The following is a 16,899-nucleotide window of genomic DNA, read 5'->3' as shown; positions in this document are numbered from 1 at the left end:
ATGATGATTCGAAAAAAGTTGCATGAAAGACATGAGCTTTGCTTTGTTTGTTGAAGAGTGTACAATGCAGGCTGTATATACTTAATCAGTCTCTCAATCACAATTCGACAAGCACTTGATAATGCCTCAAATTTCCCGGTGGCATCCCCTTTGTGTGGCAGTAATGCCCCCTAAAAAAAATCCATGCCTTTTGCGGCTAGTGGCCGTGGTGCCCTTGGGCTGAATATAATAATTATAATTCCTCTCCTGGCTGCGTGCCCCGAAGCACCTCTCACTCACAACCACTAGCATGCAAAAACATGTTTTTAAATGATGAGGCTGATGCAACAGATCAAAACATTTAGCTTAACATTTTAATAAACTATTAGGGTATTTCTTCACATTATATGCGCAGCAATGTGCACACGGCAGTAGGCTAGAAGCGCAACTGTTCCATTAGGGGAAAACACATTTTCTCAAAAGTGACTGCAAATGCAATTATGCATTGATGTCAGAGTGATTAGAGGGACAATAGAGGGACAATAGAGTACTGCGTACCAGACAGTTAGCAAGTTTGGTAGGCTACTAATGACCATCAGCAGCATCAGAGCTTGGAGAAGCCTAATTACAGTGGCTAAATGGTCATGTGGAATTTGACTGCCATCATGACTCATGACTGCCCGTGTGGCAGCAATACGGTCACCGTAACAGCCCTAGTCCCATCCCGCCCATAGCCTCTGACCCATGGCCACTTGTGCAAATCTGTAAGGAATGAGCAATATCTCAATGTTACCCTCTGATAGGCTAGACATAATTTTCATCACATTGCACACGATACACACCAACCCAATCCTTGGGAGTTGGGTAGAGGTGTTAGAGATGTTTACCAGAGTGCCATTGAAGTGGCCGGGGGCCTTGTACCAGGCCTTGGAGTTGCCGTTCGTACACACACAGGTATGGTCCATCAGGCCATTGCAATACACAAAGCATTTCCCTAGAAAACAATGAAGACATACATAATGGATTGAGCACTGTGGTTTAGAGAGAGGACAGAGGAATGGTAGGTTGCATTGATTATTGTCTTATTACCTTTGGGAAAGGGACTTTTCTGAGTCTGGAGTCTGATCTTGACAACATCCAGAGGTGTGACTGAAAAAAAGACAGTTGTTCAACCAGTTTAAATATATGGAACAGACAACAGGTGGAAATTATAGGCAATTAGCAAGACACCCCCAATAAAGGAGTGGTTCTGCAGGTGATAACCACAGACCACTTCTCAGTTCCTATGCTTCCTGGCTGATGTTTTGGTCACTTTTGAATACTGGCGGTGCTTTCACTCTAGTGGTAGCATGAGACGGAGTCTACAACCCACACAAGTGGCTCAGGTAGTGCAGCTCATCCAGGATGGCACATCAATGCAAGCTGTGGCAAGAAGGTTTGCTGTGTCTGTCAGCGTAGTGTCCAGAGCATGGAGGCGCTGCCAGGAGACAGGCCGTTACGTCAGGAGACGTGGAGGAGGCCATAGGAGGGCAACAACCCAGCAGCAGGATCGCTACCTCCGCCTTTGTGCAAGGAGGAACAGTGGGAGCACTGCCAGAGCCCTGCAAAATGACCTCCAGCAGGCCACAAATGTGTATGTCTGCTCAAACGGTCAGAAACAGACTCCATGAGGGTGGTATGAGGGCCCGACGTCCACAGGTGGGGGTTGAGCTTACAGCCCAACACCGTGCAGAACACCAAGATTGGCCAATTCGCCACTGGCGCCCTGTGCTCTTCACAGATGAAAGCAGGTTCACACTGAGCACATGTGACAGACGTGACAGAGTCTGGAGACGCCGTGGAGAACGTTCTGCTGCCTGCAACATCCTCCAGCATGACCGGTTTGGCGGTGGATCAGTCATGGTGTGGGGTGGCATTTCTTAGGGGGGCCGCACAGCCCTCCATGTGCTCGCCAGAGGTAGCCTGACTGCCATTAGGTACGGAGATGAGATCCTCAGACCCCTTGTGAGACCATATGCTGGTGCGGTTGGCCCTGGGTTCCTCCTAATGCAAGACAATGCTAGACCTCATGTGACTGGAGTGTGTCAGCAGTTCCTGCAAGAGGAAGGCATTGATGCTATGGACTGGCCCGCCCGTTCCCCAGACCTGAATCCAATTGAGCACATCTGGGACATTATGTCTCGCTCCATCCACCAACGCCACGTTGCACCACAGACTGTCCAGGAGTTGGCGGATGCTTTAGTCCAGGTCTGGGAGGAGATCCCTCAGGAGACCATCCGCCACCTCATCAGGAGCATGCGCAGGTGTTGTAGGGAGGCACATGGAGGCCACACACACACTACTGAGCCTCATTTTGACTTGTTTTAAGGACATTACATCAAAGTTGGATCAGCCTGTGTTTTCCACTTTAATTTTGAGTGTGACTCCAAATCCAGACCTCCATGGGTTGATAAATTTGATTTCCATTGATAATTTTTGTGTGATTTTGTTTTCAGCACATTCAACTATGTAAAGAAAAAAGTATTTAAGAAGAATATTTCATTCATTCAGGTCTAGGATGTGTTATTTTAGTGTTCCCTTTATTTTTTTGAGAAGTGTATATATAGTCAGTGTATGTGTGTGTAGGGGAGGGTTCCAATGCTCACCAAACAATGACGTCAGGAGAGCCCCTGAGCAGGAAGCCAACATCTGTTGAAATGGAGTAATGCCATTGGTGTCGACGGGCACAGGATTTTTACCCGAATTTCCACTCATCTTGCCTAAGAAATATATTCAAAACAACATTTGATTCAGTTGTTGTTATGAACATTTAATTGACCAATACATTCTTGTTGAATTCTGGCCAGTGACAATTTGTAATCATTATGTTTACCTTAGAGAAGCTTTTTGCTAGCTATATTGCAGGAACTAGAAGCTACCTAACTTATTTATCTAGCAACTCTTCCACAGTGGACAAGTAGTATTGCTCTTTGTCAGCGACGGAATCCAAAGCAAACCCATTTTAAATGTGATGTCCCGGTATTCTTATAGCTCGTATCTGCGTACATGTGCTTCATGGGCAATTCCACAATACATGGCTTCATTCAACTAGATAAAGTGAAATAAGAATATCTAGTTTACTCAACATGATATTTGTAAAACATATTTAGACTTTCAGCAGAGCACATTCTTGGCACAAGGAGATCCAGCACATGGTTACAGCTACACTAGCGAACTAAATACCTATACATATTAAAAATTCCAATTTCTCAATAATTATTCGTTAAGGATAAAGTCATCTGTTGCTTGCTTGATCAATTTTTACTTTTAAAAAAGCCAGAAAAAATATGTGGAAACATCGCATTCGAAAGCAATGATAACTTTCAGCAACACCCCCTTTTTGGAATGATGGGATTTTTCGAAGCGGGAAAGAACATAGAACATCAACATCTATGGCACAACAAAATATTATGGCAACAAAGTAATCTTAGCGGAACCAAAACAATTTAAAGATACTATTGAACTTTCGTGAAAATCGGTTGTAACAAATGTCAATTTACAAGACCACAGGCTCTCACGAGGTATATATGAACTTTTAGCCAGTGAGTTAGCAAGCTAACGTTACTTAGTAGCTAGTTAGCTGGCAGATTCCACTTCCTGTAGTTTAAAAAACAGGCTATAAAAACAAAGTTTAAATTGCCGTGGTATGGTTTTGTTATTTGCTTGTGCTAGTTAGGGTCTGTTCGTTTTCTTTGAAGTCCTATTTTTCATTTTAAACTTCTCTAACTATGTCTATTTACATTACTCCTTAAACTTATTTTTGTTTTATTTGTAAAGCTAACGATTTTATGCAGTTTAGCTAGATAACGTTACAACGGTTAACGTTAACATCCATTAACTCAGTTTGTAAACATGTCTATTTCTTACAACACAGGAGAATACAATGATATTCTATTCTCCTCTTAAATTATGAAATCTAGACGCACCCAAAAGTCTACAAAACCCCGTTTACAAGGTAAGGGATATTTTTAAACATGTAACTAGCGAACGTTATTACTACGTTGTTGATGAGCCTTATCTGCAAGAAAGTTACGTCAAAAATTGAAACTAATTTTGCTACTTTTTCAGACCCCAAACTCGCTGATAAGGGGCACAAGTCAGCCTCGAAAAGCCATGCCAAACCACCATGTGAATCGTATCCTGCCCAAAAAAAGCCTTTCACTGGGAAACTATTCTACTTAGATTTGCCACCAAACAGAAGAGCAGAGACATTAGAGAATGATATCAAAAGGTTTGGAGGGGTAAGTGCATATTTGTTTACATCTGTTAGCATTTGACATCATGACAGACTGTAAAGTATTATAGCACATTGAATATGGATGATAGTTATCAGCTTACCTGCCTTTAACAAAAGGGGATAATCATTCCTGAGCCAGCGAAATAGGACATTTAAATTGACAGGTTGTGTGAATTGTTAATAAGGTGTTGTGTTGACATACTGCTGATCATGGACCATTTTGAAGTGAAATGACAACTTGCTGCCTTTCACACCAATGTGGCTACTGTCTACTTACTGTGGAGGAGGGGTGGCTTTCAGTCTTTTGGAACATAACTTTTCTAGTGATGGCTTCTGTCTTGTTACCGGAGTTGTTATCTCTCTGGTTGACTCACTTTGATACAATATACATGCAGTAAGTTATTGTCCATTTACATAGAAATTCATTTTGTGAAGTCAGCATACAAACACTACACTATAATACATGTAGTACGGAAAACATTGGAAAGTTAGTACTCAAGTCACACATATTTAAAGTCTGTGGCTTAACTGTCCGACCATGTATTGGGCCTGCATCTGTCCTATGTTCCACTGTTCAGCAACCTGATAGCTGACGCAATCAAGCACAACCCACTCCTATTCTTGCTGAACAGTGGGACCTATATCTCCTTCCGGAGTGCAGCAGCTCAAAACTTTGTGCAAGATTGTGCGTGTGGGGTCCTCATAGAGACCCTGAAACCCCTTGCACTGCTGCCCGCTGTCATTTCTCTCTTTTCACCACCATTTTAAATACAGTATTTGATTAATACTCTGTCTGGTTCAGGATGGACCTTGTGTGTTCTCCTCCAAGTCAAAGTTTATTTGTCACGTGCGCCGAATACAACAGGTGTATGTAGACCTTACAGTGAAATGCTTACTTACAGGCTCTAACCAATAGTGCAAAAAAAGGTGTTAGGTGAACAATAGGTAAGTAAATAAAAACAACAGTAAAAAGACTATATACAGGCTATATACAGAAGCTAGGCTATAAAAGTAGCGAGGCTACATACAGGCACCGGTAAGTCAGGCTGATTGAGGTGGTATGTACATGTAGATACGGTTAAAGTGAGTATGCATATATGATGAACAGAGAGTAGCAGCAGCGTAAAAAGAGGGGTTGGTGGGTGGTGGGACTCAATGCAGATAGCCCGGTTAGCCAATGTGTGGGAGCACTGGTTAGTCGGCCCAATTGAGGTAGTATGTACATGAATGTATAGTTAAAGTGACTATGCATATATGATAAACAGAGAATAGCAGCAGCTTAAAAAGAGGGGTTGGGGGGGGGCACAAAATGCAAATAGTCCGTGTAGCCATTTGATAACCAGTTCAGGAGTCTTATGGCTTGGGGGTAAAAACTGTTGAGAAGCCTTTTTGTCCTGGACTTGGCACTCCGGTACCGCTTGCCATGCGGTAGTAGAGAGAACAGTCTATGAATGGGGTGGCTGGGGTCTTAGGGCCTTCCTCTTACACCGGTGTAGAGGTCCTGGATGGCAGGCAGCTTAGCCCCAGTGATGTACTGGGCCGTACGCACTACGGTCTGTAGTGCCTTGCGGTCAGAGGCCGAGCAATTGCCGTACCAGGCAGTGATGCAACCAATCAGGATGCTCTCGGTGTTGCAGCTGTAGAACCCCTTTCTCCTGAGGGGGAAACGGTTTTGTCGTGCCCTCTTCACGACTGTCTTTGTGTGTTTTGAGCATTCTATTTTGTTGTTGATATGAACACCAAGGAACTTGAAGCTCTCAACCTGCTCCACTACAGCCCCGTCGATGAGAATGGGGGCGTGCTCGGTTCTTCTTTACCTGTAGTCCACGATCATCTCCTTAGTCTTGGTTACGTTGAGAGTTAGGTTGTTATTCTGGCACCACCCGGCCAGGTCTCTGACCTCCTCCCTGTAGGCTGTCTCGTCGTTGTCGGTGATCAGGCCTACCACTGTTGTGTCATCTGCAAACTTAATGATGGTGTTGGAGTCGTGCCTGGCCATGCAGTCGTGGGTGAACAGGGAGTACAGGAGGGGACTGAGCATGCACCTCTGTGGAGCTCCAGTGTTGAGGATCAGCGTTGCAGGTGTGTTGCTACCTACCCTCGCCACCTGGGGCGGCCCGTCAGGAAGTCCAGGATCCAGTTGCAGAGGGAGGTGTTTTGTCCCAGGATCCTTAGCTTAGTGATGAGTGAACGCTGAGCTGTAGTCAATGCGCAGTATTCTCACATAAGTGTTCCTTTTGTCCAGGTGGGAAAGGGCAGTAGTCATTTAGGCAGGATGCCTTTGTGTTCTTGGGCACAGGGACTATGGTGGTCTGCTTGAAACATATTTGTATTACAGACTCAATCAGGGACATTGAAAATGTCAGTGAAGACACTCGGCAGTTGGTCAGCACATGCCCGGAGCACACGTCCTGGTAATCTGTCTGGCCCCGCAGCCTTGTGTATGTTGACTTGTTTAAAGGTCTTACTCACATCGGCTATAGAGAGTGTGATCACAGTCGTCCGGAACAGTTGATGCTCTCATGCATGCCTCAGTGTTGTTTTCCCAGAAGCGAGCATAGAAGTGATTTATCTTGTCTGATAGGCTTGTGTCACTGGGCGCGGCTGGTCGCGGCTGGGCTTCCCTTTGTAGTCTGTAATAGTAGCAAGCCCTGCCACATAAGAGGAGCGTCGGAGCCGGTGTAGTATGATTCAATCTTAGCCCTGTATTGACGCTTTGCCTGTTTGATGGTTCGTCGCAGGGCATAGCAGGATTTCTTGTAAGCTAGAGTCCCGCACCTTGAAAGCGGCAGCTCTACCCTTTAGCTCAGTGCGAATGTTGCCTGTAATCCATGGCTTCTGGTTGGGGTATGTACTAGAGGTCGACTGATTAATCAAAATGGCCGATTTAATTAGGGCCGATTTCAAGTTTTCATAACAATCTGCATTTTTGGACACCGATTTGTTGATTTATTTCTTATTATTTTATTTTTTTACACCTTTATTTAACTTGGTAAGTCAGTTAAGAACACATTCTTATTTTCAATGGCCTAGGAACAGTGGGCTAACTGCTTTGTTCAGGGGCACAATGATAGATTTTTACCTTGTCAGCTCGGGGATTCGTTTTTGCAACCTTCCGGTTACTAGTCCAACACTCTAACCACCTGCCTTACATTGCACTCCACGAGGAGCCTGCAAGGCAGGCTGACTACCTGTTACATGAGGGCAGCAAGAAGCCACGGTAAGTTGCTAGCTAGCATTAAACTTATCTTTTAAAAAACAATCAATCTTAACATAATCACTAGTTAACTACACATGGTTGATGATATTACTAGTTTATCTAGCGTGTCCTGTGTTGCATATAATCGATGCGGTGCCTGTTAATTTCTCATTGAATCACAGCCTACTTCGACCAACCGGTGATGATTTAACAAGCGCATTTGTGAAAAAAGCACAGTCGTTGCACCAATGTACCTGACCATGAACATCAATGCCTTTCTTTAAAATCAATACACAAGGATATATTTTTAAACCTGCATATTTAGTTAATATCGCCTGCTAACATGAATTTGTTATAACTAGGGCAATTGTGTCACTTCTCTTGCGTTCCGTGCAAGCAGTCAGGATATATGCAGCAGTTTGGTCCACCTGGCTCAATGCGAACTGTGTGAAGTCCATTTATTCCTAACAAAAGCTGTAATTAATTTGCCAGAATTGTACATAATTATGACATAACATTGAAGGTTGTACAATGTAACAGCAATATTTAGACTTAGGGAGGCCATCCGTTAGATAAAATACGGAACAGTTCCGTATTGCACTGAAAGAATAAACGTTTTGTTTTCGAGATGATAGTTTCCGGATTCGACCATTTTAATGACCAAAGGCTCGTATTTCTGTGTGTTATTATGTTATAATTAAGTCTATGATTTGATAGAGCAGTCGGACTGAGCGATGGTAGGTACCAGCAGGCTCGTAAGCATTCATTCAAACAGCACTTTCGTGTGTTTGCCAGCAACTCTTCGCAATGCTTCAAGCATTGCGTTGTTTATGACTTCAAGCCTATCAACTCCCGAGATTAGGCTGGTGTAACCGATGTGAAATGGCTAGCTAGTTAGCGGGGTGCGCGCTAATAGCGTTTCAAACGTCACTCGCTCTGAGACTTGGAGTAGTTGTTCCCCTTGCTCTGCATGGGTAACGCTGCTTCGAGGGTGGCTGTTGTCGTTGTGTTCCTGGTTCGAGCCCAGGTAGTAGCGAGGAGAGGGACGGAACCTATACTGTTACACTGGCAATACTAAAGTGCCTATAAGAACATCCGATAGTCAAAGGTATATGAAATACAAATGGTATAGAGAGAAATAGTCCTATAATAACTACAACCTAAAACTTCTTACCTGGGAATATTGACGACTCATGTTAAAAGGAACCACCAGCTTTCATATGTTCTCATGTTCTGAGCAAGGAACTTAAACGTTAGCTTTTTTACATGGCACATACAGTGGGGCAAAAAAGTATTTAGCCACCAATTGTGCAAGTTCTCCCGCTTAAAAAGATGAGAGAGGCCTGTAATTTTCATCATAGGTACACGTCAACTATGACAGACAAAATGAGGAGGAAAAATCTAGAAAATCACATTGTAGGATTTTTTATGAATTTATTTGCAAATTATGGTGGAAAATAAGTATTTGGTCAATAACAAAAGTTAATCTCAATACTTTGTTATATACCCTTTGTTGGCAATGACAGAGGTCAAACATTTTCTGTAAGTCTTCACAAGGTTTTCACACACTGTTGCTGGTATTTTGGCCGATTCCTCCATGCAGATCTCCTCTAGAGCAGTGACGTTTTGGGGCTGTTGCTGGGCAACACGGACTTTCAACTCCCTCCAAAGATTTTCTATGGGGTTGAGATCTGGACACTGGCTAGGCCACTCCAGGACCTTGAAATGCTTCTTACAAAGCTCTCCTTCGTTGCCTGTGCGGTGTGTTTGGGGATCATTGTCATGCTGAAAGACCTGGCCATGTTTCATCTTCAATGCCCTTGCTGATGGAAGGAGGTTTTCACTCAAAATCTCACGATACATGGCCCTATTCATTCTTTCCTTTACACGGATCAGTCGTCCTGGTCCCTTTGTAGAAAAACAGCCTCAAAGCATGATGTTTCCACCCCCATGCTTCACAGTAGGTATGGTGTTCTTTGGATGCAACTCAGCATTCTTTGTCCTCCAAACACGACGAGTTGAGTTTTTACCAAAAAGTTATATTTTGGTTTCATCTGACCATATGACATTCTCCCAATCTTCTTCTGGATCATCCAAATGCTCTCTAGCAAACTTCAGACGGGCCTGGACATGTACTGGCTTAAGCAGGGGGTCACGTCTGGCACTGCAGGATTTGAGTCCCTGGCGCCGTAGTGTGTTACTGATGGTAGGCTTTGTTACTTTGGTCCCAGCTCTGCAGGTCATTCACTAGGTCCCCCCCGTGTGGTTCTGGGATTTTTGCTCACCGTTCTTGTGATCATTTTGATCCCACGGGGTGAGATCTTGCGTGGAGCCCCAGATCGAGGGAGATTATCAGTGGTCTTGTATGTCTTCCATTTCCTAATAATTGCTCCCAGAGTTGATTTCTTCAAACCAAGCTGCTTACCTATTGCAGATTCAGTTTTCCCAGCCTGGTGCAGGTCTACAATTTTGTTTCTGGTGTCCTTTGACAGCTCTTTGGTCTTGGCCAAACTGATAACAAGTTCAAACAGGTGCCGTTAATACAGGTAACAAGTGGAGGACAGAGGAGCCTCTTAAAGAAGAAGTTACAGGTCTGTGAGAGCCAGAAATCTTGCTTGTTTGTAGGTGACCAAATACTTATTTTACACCATAATTTGCAAATAAATTAATTAAAAATCCTACAATGTGATTTTCGGGATTTTTTTCTCTCATTTTGTTGAAGTGTACCTATGATGAAAATTACAGGCCCCTCTCGTCTTTTTAAGTGGGAGACTTTGCACTTTTACTTTCTTCTCCAACACTTCTCCAACACTTTGTTTTTGCATTATTTTAACCAAATTGAACATGTTTCATTATTTATTTGAGGCTAAATTGATTTCATTGATGTATTTTATTAAGTTAAAATAAGTGTTCATTCATTATTGTTGTAATTGTCATTATTACAAATAAACAATAAAAATCGGCCCATTAGTCGGTATCGGCTTTGTTTGGCCCTCCAATAATCGGCATCGGCGCTAAAAAAAAAATCATAATCGGTCGACCTCTAGTATGTACGTACAGTCACTGTGGGGGACGACGTCCTCAATGCACTTATTGATAAAACCAGTGACTGATGTGGTGTACACAATGCCATCGTGAAGAATCCCGGAACATGTTCCAGTCTGTGATAGTAAAACAGTCCTGTAGTTTAGCACCTGCTTCATCTGACCACTTTTTTTTAATAGATCGAGTCACTGGTGCTTCCTGCTTTAATTTTTGCCTGTAAGCAGGAATCAGGAGGATAGAGTTGAGGTCAGATTTACAAATGGAGGGCGAGGGAGAGCTTTGTACGCATCTCTGTGTGTGGAGTACAGGTGATCATTTAACATGTTGATAGAAATTGGTAGAACTGATTTCAGTTTCCCTGCATTAAAGTCTCCGGCCACTAGGAGCGCCGCCTCTGGGTCAGTGGCTTCCTGTTTGCTTATTTCCTTATGCAGCTGACTGAGTGTGGTCTTAGTGCCAGCATCTGTCTGTAGTGGTAAATAAACAGCCATGAAAAGTATGGCTGAAAACTCTCTAGGCAAGTAGTGTGGCCTGCAATTTATCACAATATACTCATCTTCAGGCGAGCAAAATCTAGAGACTTAGATTTCGTGCACCAGCTGTTGTTTACAAATATGCACAGACCCCCCCCCCACATCTGACCCAGTGTCTCTGTCCCCTCTCAGACGGTGGAGAAGTTCTTCAGCAAGGAGATCAAGTACCTGGTGTCTAATAAGAGAGAGGCCAGGTATGTGCAGTGTCATGGCCGCGACCCTCTTGTCCCAAGCCCTGACTCTGGGCACAGCTCCCCCCACCCTCGCCCCCATCCCGGCAGCCACAGAGACAGCCTCAAAGGAAGCTCCCAGGGCCAGGCAGACATGGTGAGCCAACTTTTCCTCTCTGTGTCTGTCACTGGTATCTGTATCTCAGTGGGGTCATTTTCCATGATATGCTCTAAAACTGAAGCTATCCATATATATATATTTATCCATCTCTCCCTATCTCTCTGGTATTTGACAGGTGGTCATAAGCAGGGGCAAGTCTTTTGTGAAGAGAGTTGTAAAAGAGCAGGTTTGTTAATTAAGATCCTCACTAATGAGTTTGGCAAGCTATTTCCAACCTAATGCTACATGTTACTTTTATTGTTTCTGACTGATAGTCGTCAGGAACTTCAGGAAAGTTTGCACTTTGGATCGAAATGTTTATTCATACTTCAGGAGATACTTTGGATTTCAGTTCTTCGGTTAAGATGTTCATTTGTTTTTACCCTGTAGGTGAGAATACAGGTCAACGAGATCCTGTCCAATGCTCTGGAGTGGGGAGTGAAAATCCTGTACATTGATGGTAACATGTCTATTAATTTGTTTGATAAGAAATGTTGACATAATGCATATTATGACAATGATACTTTCGTATGCCAAATTTTTTTTTCTTGAATTTCCTTCAATTCCAGATGTAATAGCTTATATTGAAAATAAGAAAAGGAATGTTAAGTATACTGCTGAAAAGCCAACCGCAATCACAGCTGCTGTCAAGAAAAGTGTAAGTCATGTTTCTGGACTTATATTTTGACAGTTCTTTCCTGAAATAACATATCACTTACACCAGTCTTGTGTGTTATTCCTTACTAATGTAGGCCAAAGGAGAACCTATAGGAAAACCAGCCTTCCAGAAGTATAAGGGTAAGTAATGTCCTGCTGCATGTGACTCTGTTGTCTGTTTACTGCTTCATCACTGTGTTATTGTTATAGAGAACTTCTAACACCTACGTATATCGTCTCAGTAGATTAAGGTTGATGTTAGTAGTGGTTGTACGATAACACTGGTACTCACAGGAGGTCGGTGGTACCTTAACTTGTTTGGGATAGGGGGCAGCATTTTCACTTTTGGATGAATAACGTGCCCAGACTGAACTACCACATACTCAGTCCCAGATGCTAATATATGCATATTATTATTAGTATTGGATAGAAAACACTTTGAATGATGTCTGTGAGTATAACAGAATTCATATGGCAGGCAAAAACCTGAGAAAAAATCCCCGGATGTCGCTGGGCCAATTGTGCGCCGCCCTATGGGACTCCCAAACACGGCCAGTTGTGATACAGCCTGGACTCGAACCAGGGTCTGCAGTGACGCCTCTAGCACTGCGATGCAGTGCCTTCGGCCCATGTGTTTGATGCCATTCCATTTGCTCCGTCCAGCCATTATTATGAGCCTGCCTCCTGTATATCATTATGAGAAGGTATTTGACCCAGACATAGACACAGTCTCTAATGCTTTGTTCTGTGTTTTACTCAGGTGGAAGGATCCGTAAACCCTTTGTAAAGGTAGTGGACTCCAGCAGGTGGGTCTATAAAAGAGATGAGACTCCAATGTCTGTAGTATTGACATATTAAGGCAATTCTTATTGTCATAAGTTGCTGTTTGAGCATGTAATATAGCAACTATCTTATGTCTCTCTGCCAGACATTACCGTCCAATTTATCTGGCCATGCCGAACATGCCAGAGTTTAACCTAACGTCAGCTCCCCCCTGCAGTCCATTCTATGTAGAGGACCAGGAACACTCTGGGAAGAGACCTAAAGAGCACAGGTATGGAGTCTAAATTCACCAAACGCCTCACCTTTCTTAACCCTTCTTGTTGTGAACATAAAGAAAATCCACCGATTATAGAATAAGCAGGGTATATTCCCCTGTCTTGGCATTTGTGTTTTACCTGATTCACCAAAACATCCAGCTTTTCCTACTGTTGTTGATGGGGATTGCTACAGCAGAAAACGGTTATATATTGCTTAGCACCCTCCGAGACTAACTGCTAAGTCTCGGTTGCTAGGCAACTATATGCGATTGAACTCTGACCTGGCTATTACTTACTGACCTATGGGTGTCTCAGGAACCGAGGGGCGAGAGTGTCAGCCAGTGAGGAGAGGGGGCAGGACCGGGCCAGGAGGAACAGGGAGAAGAAACGTGGAGGCTACTGCGAGTGCTGCACGCTCAAATACAACAACATCAAAGCTGTGAGTTAGAATACATCTGTTTAATGTATGTAAACATAGTTAACACGTGTTTATAACGAGGACCTAATCATGTATAAAAGGACTTCTGTACTTGATGTAGTGGTAGCAGACGTTGTGGGAATGCTTTACTTGTGTCTGTATTCTGCAGCACCTGCGGAGTGAGCAGCACAAGGCCTTCTCCAGAAGTGATGAGTACCTGGTGGTGGACAGGCTCATCACCACACTGCCCTTCAACTTCAGTCACGTCAAAACAACACAAACTCCAACCACAAGGTACAGTAGTCTTACATTTTTACATTTTAGTCATTTAGCAGATGTTCTTATCCAGAGAGAATTACATTTTCTAAATTCCCAGTGAGAATGGAGCCCATAACCCTGGCGTTGCAAGCACCATGCACTACCAATTGTCCACACAGGAGCAAAATCTACCCAAATCAAAAGTAAAAGCACACATATTGAATGCTGTTCAGTCACACGCTTGTTAGGAAAACTAATGCAATGTTGTGTGGAACATTTTGCAGATTGCCTGGGTTTTTTCACTGCTGATTTTCTATGTTGTGCTGATCACCACATCTCTAAGTAATTTTTTGTTCCCATAGGTCAAAGTACAGCATAACCTCCCTGTTGTGTGTTCCTGGACCCAGCATACAGATGGAGGGAGGTGTGGAAACCAAAGAGCTGAAGGGGGGATTAATGTCCCTCTGGTCTACTCCAGTGGAGCCCCCTCTCTCCCAGAGTGTGGAAAACCCCTTGGAACAGCCTCGGAAGCGCAGCCGAGGAGCCCCTGTTCTCCACAGCACCAGCGAGGGGGAGAAGAGGTGCTCTTACGTCCCAGACAGACCCCAGCCCAAGCACAGATCCCTGTCCTGCAAACAACGCTGCCAACAGGGATCCCCCCGCAAGCACCCCCAGAGGGCTGGGCTGAGTCAGACACCTGTGTCTAATGCAGAAATAGACCCTTCTACCCTTGACTCTGTCGCTAACCCCAGACTTTCCCATCAGGGCCAGAGAACTCACACAGACAAAGATGGCCGCTCTTCATTTAGTCACACAGAGGATTTACAATGTGGCGATCCAGCTGGACGTGTGAAGGTCCCTTCCAGTCAGCACAAGGTTGCAGGGCCTTCAGAACACCACAAGCTCAGAGCTTTAGAGGAGAGGGAACTGAGTCATGATACGTTGGCTGGGGATACTCTTCCCGGGAATACTGGGGGTGTTCCGGAGCTCGAGGCAGGTGACACGGAGACACACACCCCTCCTCCTGCCAGGACGTTACAGAGGAGGGTCAGGGATTACAGAAGGAAGAGAAGGAAAGTTGAGAAGCAGCGGACTGCTCAGGAGCAGGAAAAAACTAGCAATGTTCCCAGCAGCTCTCTGCTGAACCTCTGGCAGCTGTTCCACTCCAGTGAGGACATGGAGTGTGAGTTCAGAGGCTTTCCCAGCTGTTTCACTCCAGTGAGGACATGGAGTGTGAGTTCAGAGGCTTTCCCAGCTGTTCCACTCCAGTGAGGACATGGAGTGTGAGTTCAGAGGCTTTCCCAGCTGTTTCACTCCAGTGAGGACATGGAGTGTGAGTTCAGAGGCTTTCCCAGCTGTTTCACTCCAGTGAGGACATGGAGTGTGAGTTCAGAGGCTTTCCCAGCTGTTTCACTCCAGTGAGGACATGGAGTGAGTTCAGAGGCTTCCCAGCTGTTCCACTCCAGTGAGGACATGGAGTGTGAGTTCAGAGGCTTTCCCAGCTGTTCCACTCCAGTGAGGACATGGAGTGTGAGTTCAGAGGCTTTCCCAGCTGTTCCACTCCAGTGAGGACATGGAGTGTGAGTTCAGAGGCTTTCCCAGCTGTTTCACTCCAGTGAGGACATGGAGTGTGAGTTCAGAGGCTTTCCCAGCTGTTTCACTCCAGTGAGGACATGGAGTGTGAGTTCAGAGGCTTTCCCAGCTGTTTCACTCCAGTGAGGACATGGAGTGTGAGTTCAGAGGCTTTCCCAGCTGTTCCACTCCAGTGAGGACATGGAGTGTGAGTTCAGAGGCTTTCCCAGCTGTTCCACTCCAGTGAGGACATGGAGTGTGAGTTCAGAGGCTTTCCCAGCTGTTCCACTCCAGTGAGGACATGGAGTGTGAGTTCAGAGGCTTTCCCAGCTGTTCCACTCCAGTGAGGACATGGAGTGTGAGTTCAGAGTTCAGACTCCAGTGAGGACATGGAGTGTGAGTTCAGAGGCTTTCCTGTTCCAGCTGTTCCACTCCAGTGAGGACATGGAGTGTGAGTTCAGAGGCTTTCCCAGCTGTTTCACTCCAGTGAGGACATGGAGTTGAGTTCAGAGGCTTTCCCAGCTGTTCCACTCCAGTGAGGACATGGAGTGTGAGTTCAGAGGCTTTCCCAGCTGTTCCACTCCAGTGAGGACATGGAGTGTGAGTTCAGAGGCTTTCCCAGCTGTTTCACTCCAGTGAGGACATTCCACTCCAGGGAGTGTGAGTTCAGAGGCTTTCCCAGCTGTTTCACTCCAGTGAGGACATGGAGTGTGAGTTCAGAGGCTTTCCCAGCTGTTCCACTCCAGTGAGGACATGGAGTGTGAGTTCAGAGGCTTTCCCAGCTGTTCCACTCCAGTGAGGACATGGAGTGTGAGTTCAGAGGCTTTCCCAGCTGTTCCACTCCAGTGAGGACATGGAGTGTGAGTTCAGAGGCTTTCCCAGCAGTTTGACTCCAGTGAGGACATAGACTGGGAGTTCCAGGCCTTCCCCAGCTAGAGAGGGAGGGGGTTAGGGTGACCCAGAATCTTCCCAATATGAGCGCTAACCTGTTACGGACTCAGTACGCACTTATTGTATGACAGTTTCATTGAGTGACATAGCAGATCTATATGCGAACCCATTGACTGTGGCTCTTTAAACCTATGACTTCTATAAAGGGAATAGTTCCCTTCAGGTTGGGAGGGTGCTGGCGCGACACTGTTGTGTTGATTTAACCATGGCAGCTTCTAGTCTACCTGGCTATTTTACCATGACTGGTTTTATCTGGAGAACAGGCTGAAGCACTATCCTCGGTTCTGTACAACGCCTGCATGTGTTCTGGTGTCCAGAGGAACTGCATGGTTGTGTTTTTGGTATGTGGTATTGTACCTTTTTTTTTTATTAAAAGGGATACAACCGAAGGTTTTCTATTGAATTGTCATTACATTTCCGTACGTATTGTACAGGAAAAAAAGGTATCTATGTGACGTCTGTTTGATAAATGAAAGACTACCTAAACCGCTCTGACATGTCTGTGATCAGTTGAATGAGCACATTCTCATAGATATGAGTACATAGCTCTGACACTGGACAAGCTGTGTTACACAAAGGAGAGGACTCCCTCAAGGCTAACTTGTCATAAAGCACATTGTCCTCTTATACAGCCACCAACA

At 44.7% G+C, this 16,899-nt stretch overlaps 2 protein-coding genes across 5 annotated transcripts in view; one reads left to right on the top strand and one right to left on the bottom strand.

The window, feature by feature from the left end:
* LOC118374507 (probable mitochondrial glutathione transporter SLC25A40) overlaps window positions 1-3,130 on the bottom strand; it is a 28,141-nt gene extending 25,011 nt beyond the window's left edge. Inside the window, exons 1-4 of the mRNA XM_052495543.1 lie at window positions 2,852-3,130; window positions 2,625-2,738; window positions 1,069-1,128; window positions 867-973 (exon numbers count right to left, since the gene is read on the bottom strand). Coding sequence (XP_052351503.1) covers window positions 867-973; window positions 1,069-1,128; window positions 2,625-2,733 — 276 coding nt within the window. The 5' untranslated portion in view covers window positions 2,734-2,738; window positions 2,852-3,130. The remainder of the gene's footprint in view (window positions 1-866; window positions 974-1,068; window positions 1,129-2,624; window positions 2,739-2,851) is intronic.
* A 219-nt stretch (window positions 3,131-3,349) lies between these two features.
* LOC118374506 (protein DBF4 homolog A) lies at window positions 3,350-15,952 on the top strand. Of its 4 annotated transcripts, none has more exons than XM_052495490.1 (14): window positions 3,350-3,539; window positions 3,893-3,973; window positions 4,087-4,259; window positions 11,165-11,359; window positions 11,499-11,549; window positions 11,753-11,822; window positions 11,932-12,020; window positions 12,115-12,160; window positions 12,780-12,825; window positions 12,948-13,073; window positions 13,375-13,498; window positions 13,647-13,771; window positions 14,098-14,918; window positions 15,808-15,946. In XM_052495490.1, the coding sequence occupies exons 2-14, from the start codon at window positions 3,928-3,930 to the stop codon at window positions 15,894-15,896; spliced, it is 2,001 nt and encodes a 666-aa protein (XP_052351450.1). In that variant the 5' UTR covers window positions 3,350-3,539; window positions 3,893-3,927; the 3' UTR covers window positions 15,897-15,946. The 4 variants fall into 4 exon arrangements, 3 of the variants coding, with proteins under 3 accessions (XP_052351450.1, XP_052351451.1, XP_052351449.1); XR_008091106.1 differs by having other exon boundaries at window positions 3,351-3,539; window positions 14,098-15,068; window positions 15,808-15,952; XM_052495491.1 differs by lacking the exon at window positions 15,808-15,946 and having other exon boundaries at window positions 14,143-15,163.
* Window positions 15,953-16,899: the final 947 nt, after the last annotated feature.

This window comes from Oncorhynchus keta, chromosome 34 (assembly GCF_023373465.1).
Source record: "Oncorhynchus keta strain PuntledgeMale-10-30-2019 chromosome 34, Oket_V2, whole genome shotgun sequence".
NCBI lineage: Eukaryota > Metazoa > Chordata > Actinopteri > Salmoniformes > Salmonidae > Oncorhynchus > Oncorhynchus keta.
This window is presented reverse-complemented; position numbering and strand designations above follow the sequence as displayed.

Excerpts from the sequence above, each read along its gene's own strand:
- LOC118374506 (XM_052495490.1), top strand. The coding sequence starts at position 3,928 with ATGAAATCTAGACGCACCCAAAAGTCTACAAAACCCCGTTTACAAG. Across the intron at positions 11,550-11,752 it reads AGAGAGTTGTAAAAGAGCAG|GTGAGAATACAGGTCAACGA; the intron begins GTTTGTTAATTA and ends TTTACCCTGTAG. Across the intron at positions 12,161-12,779 it reads AGCCTTCCAGAAGTATAAGG|GTGGAAGGATCCGTAAACCC; the intron begins GTAAGTAATGTC and ends TGTTTTACTCAG.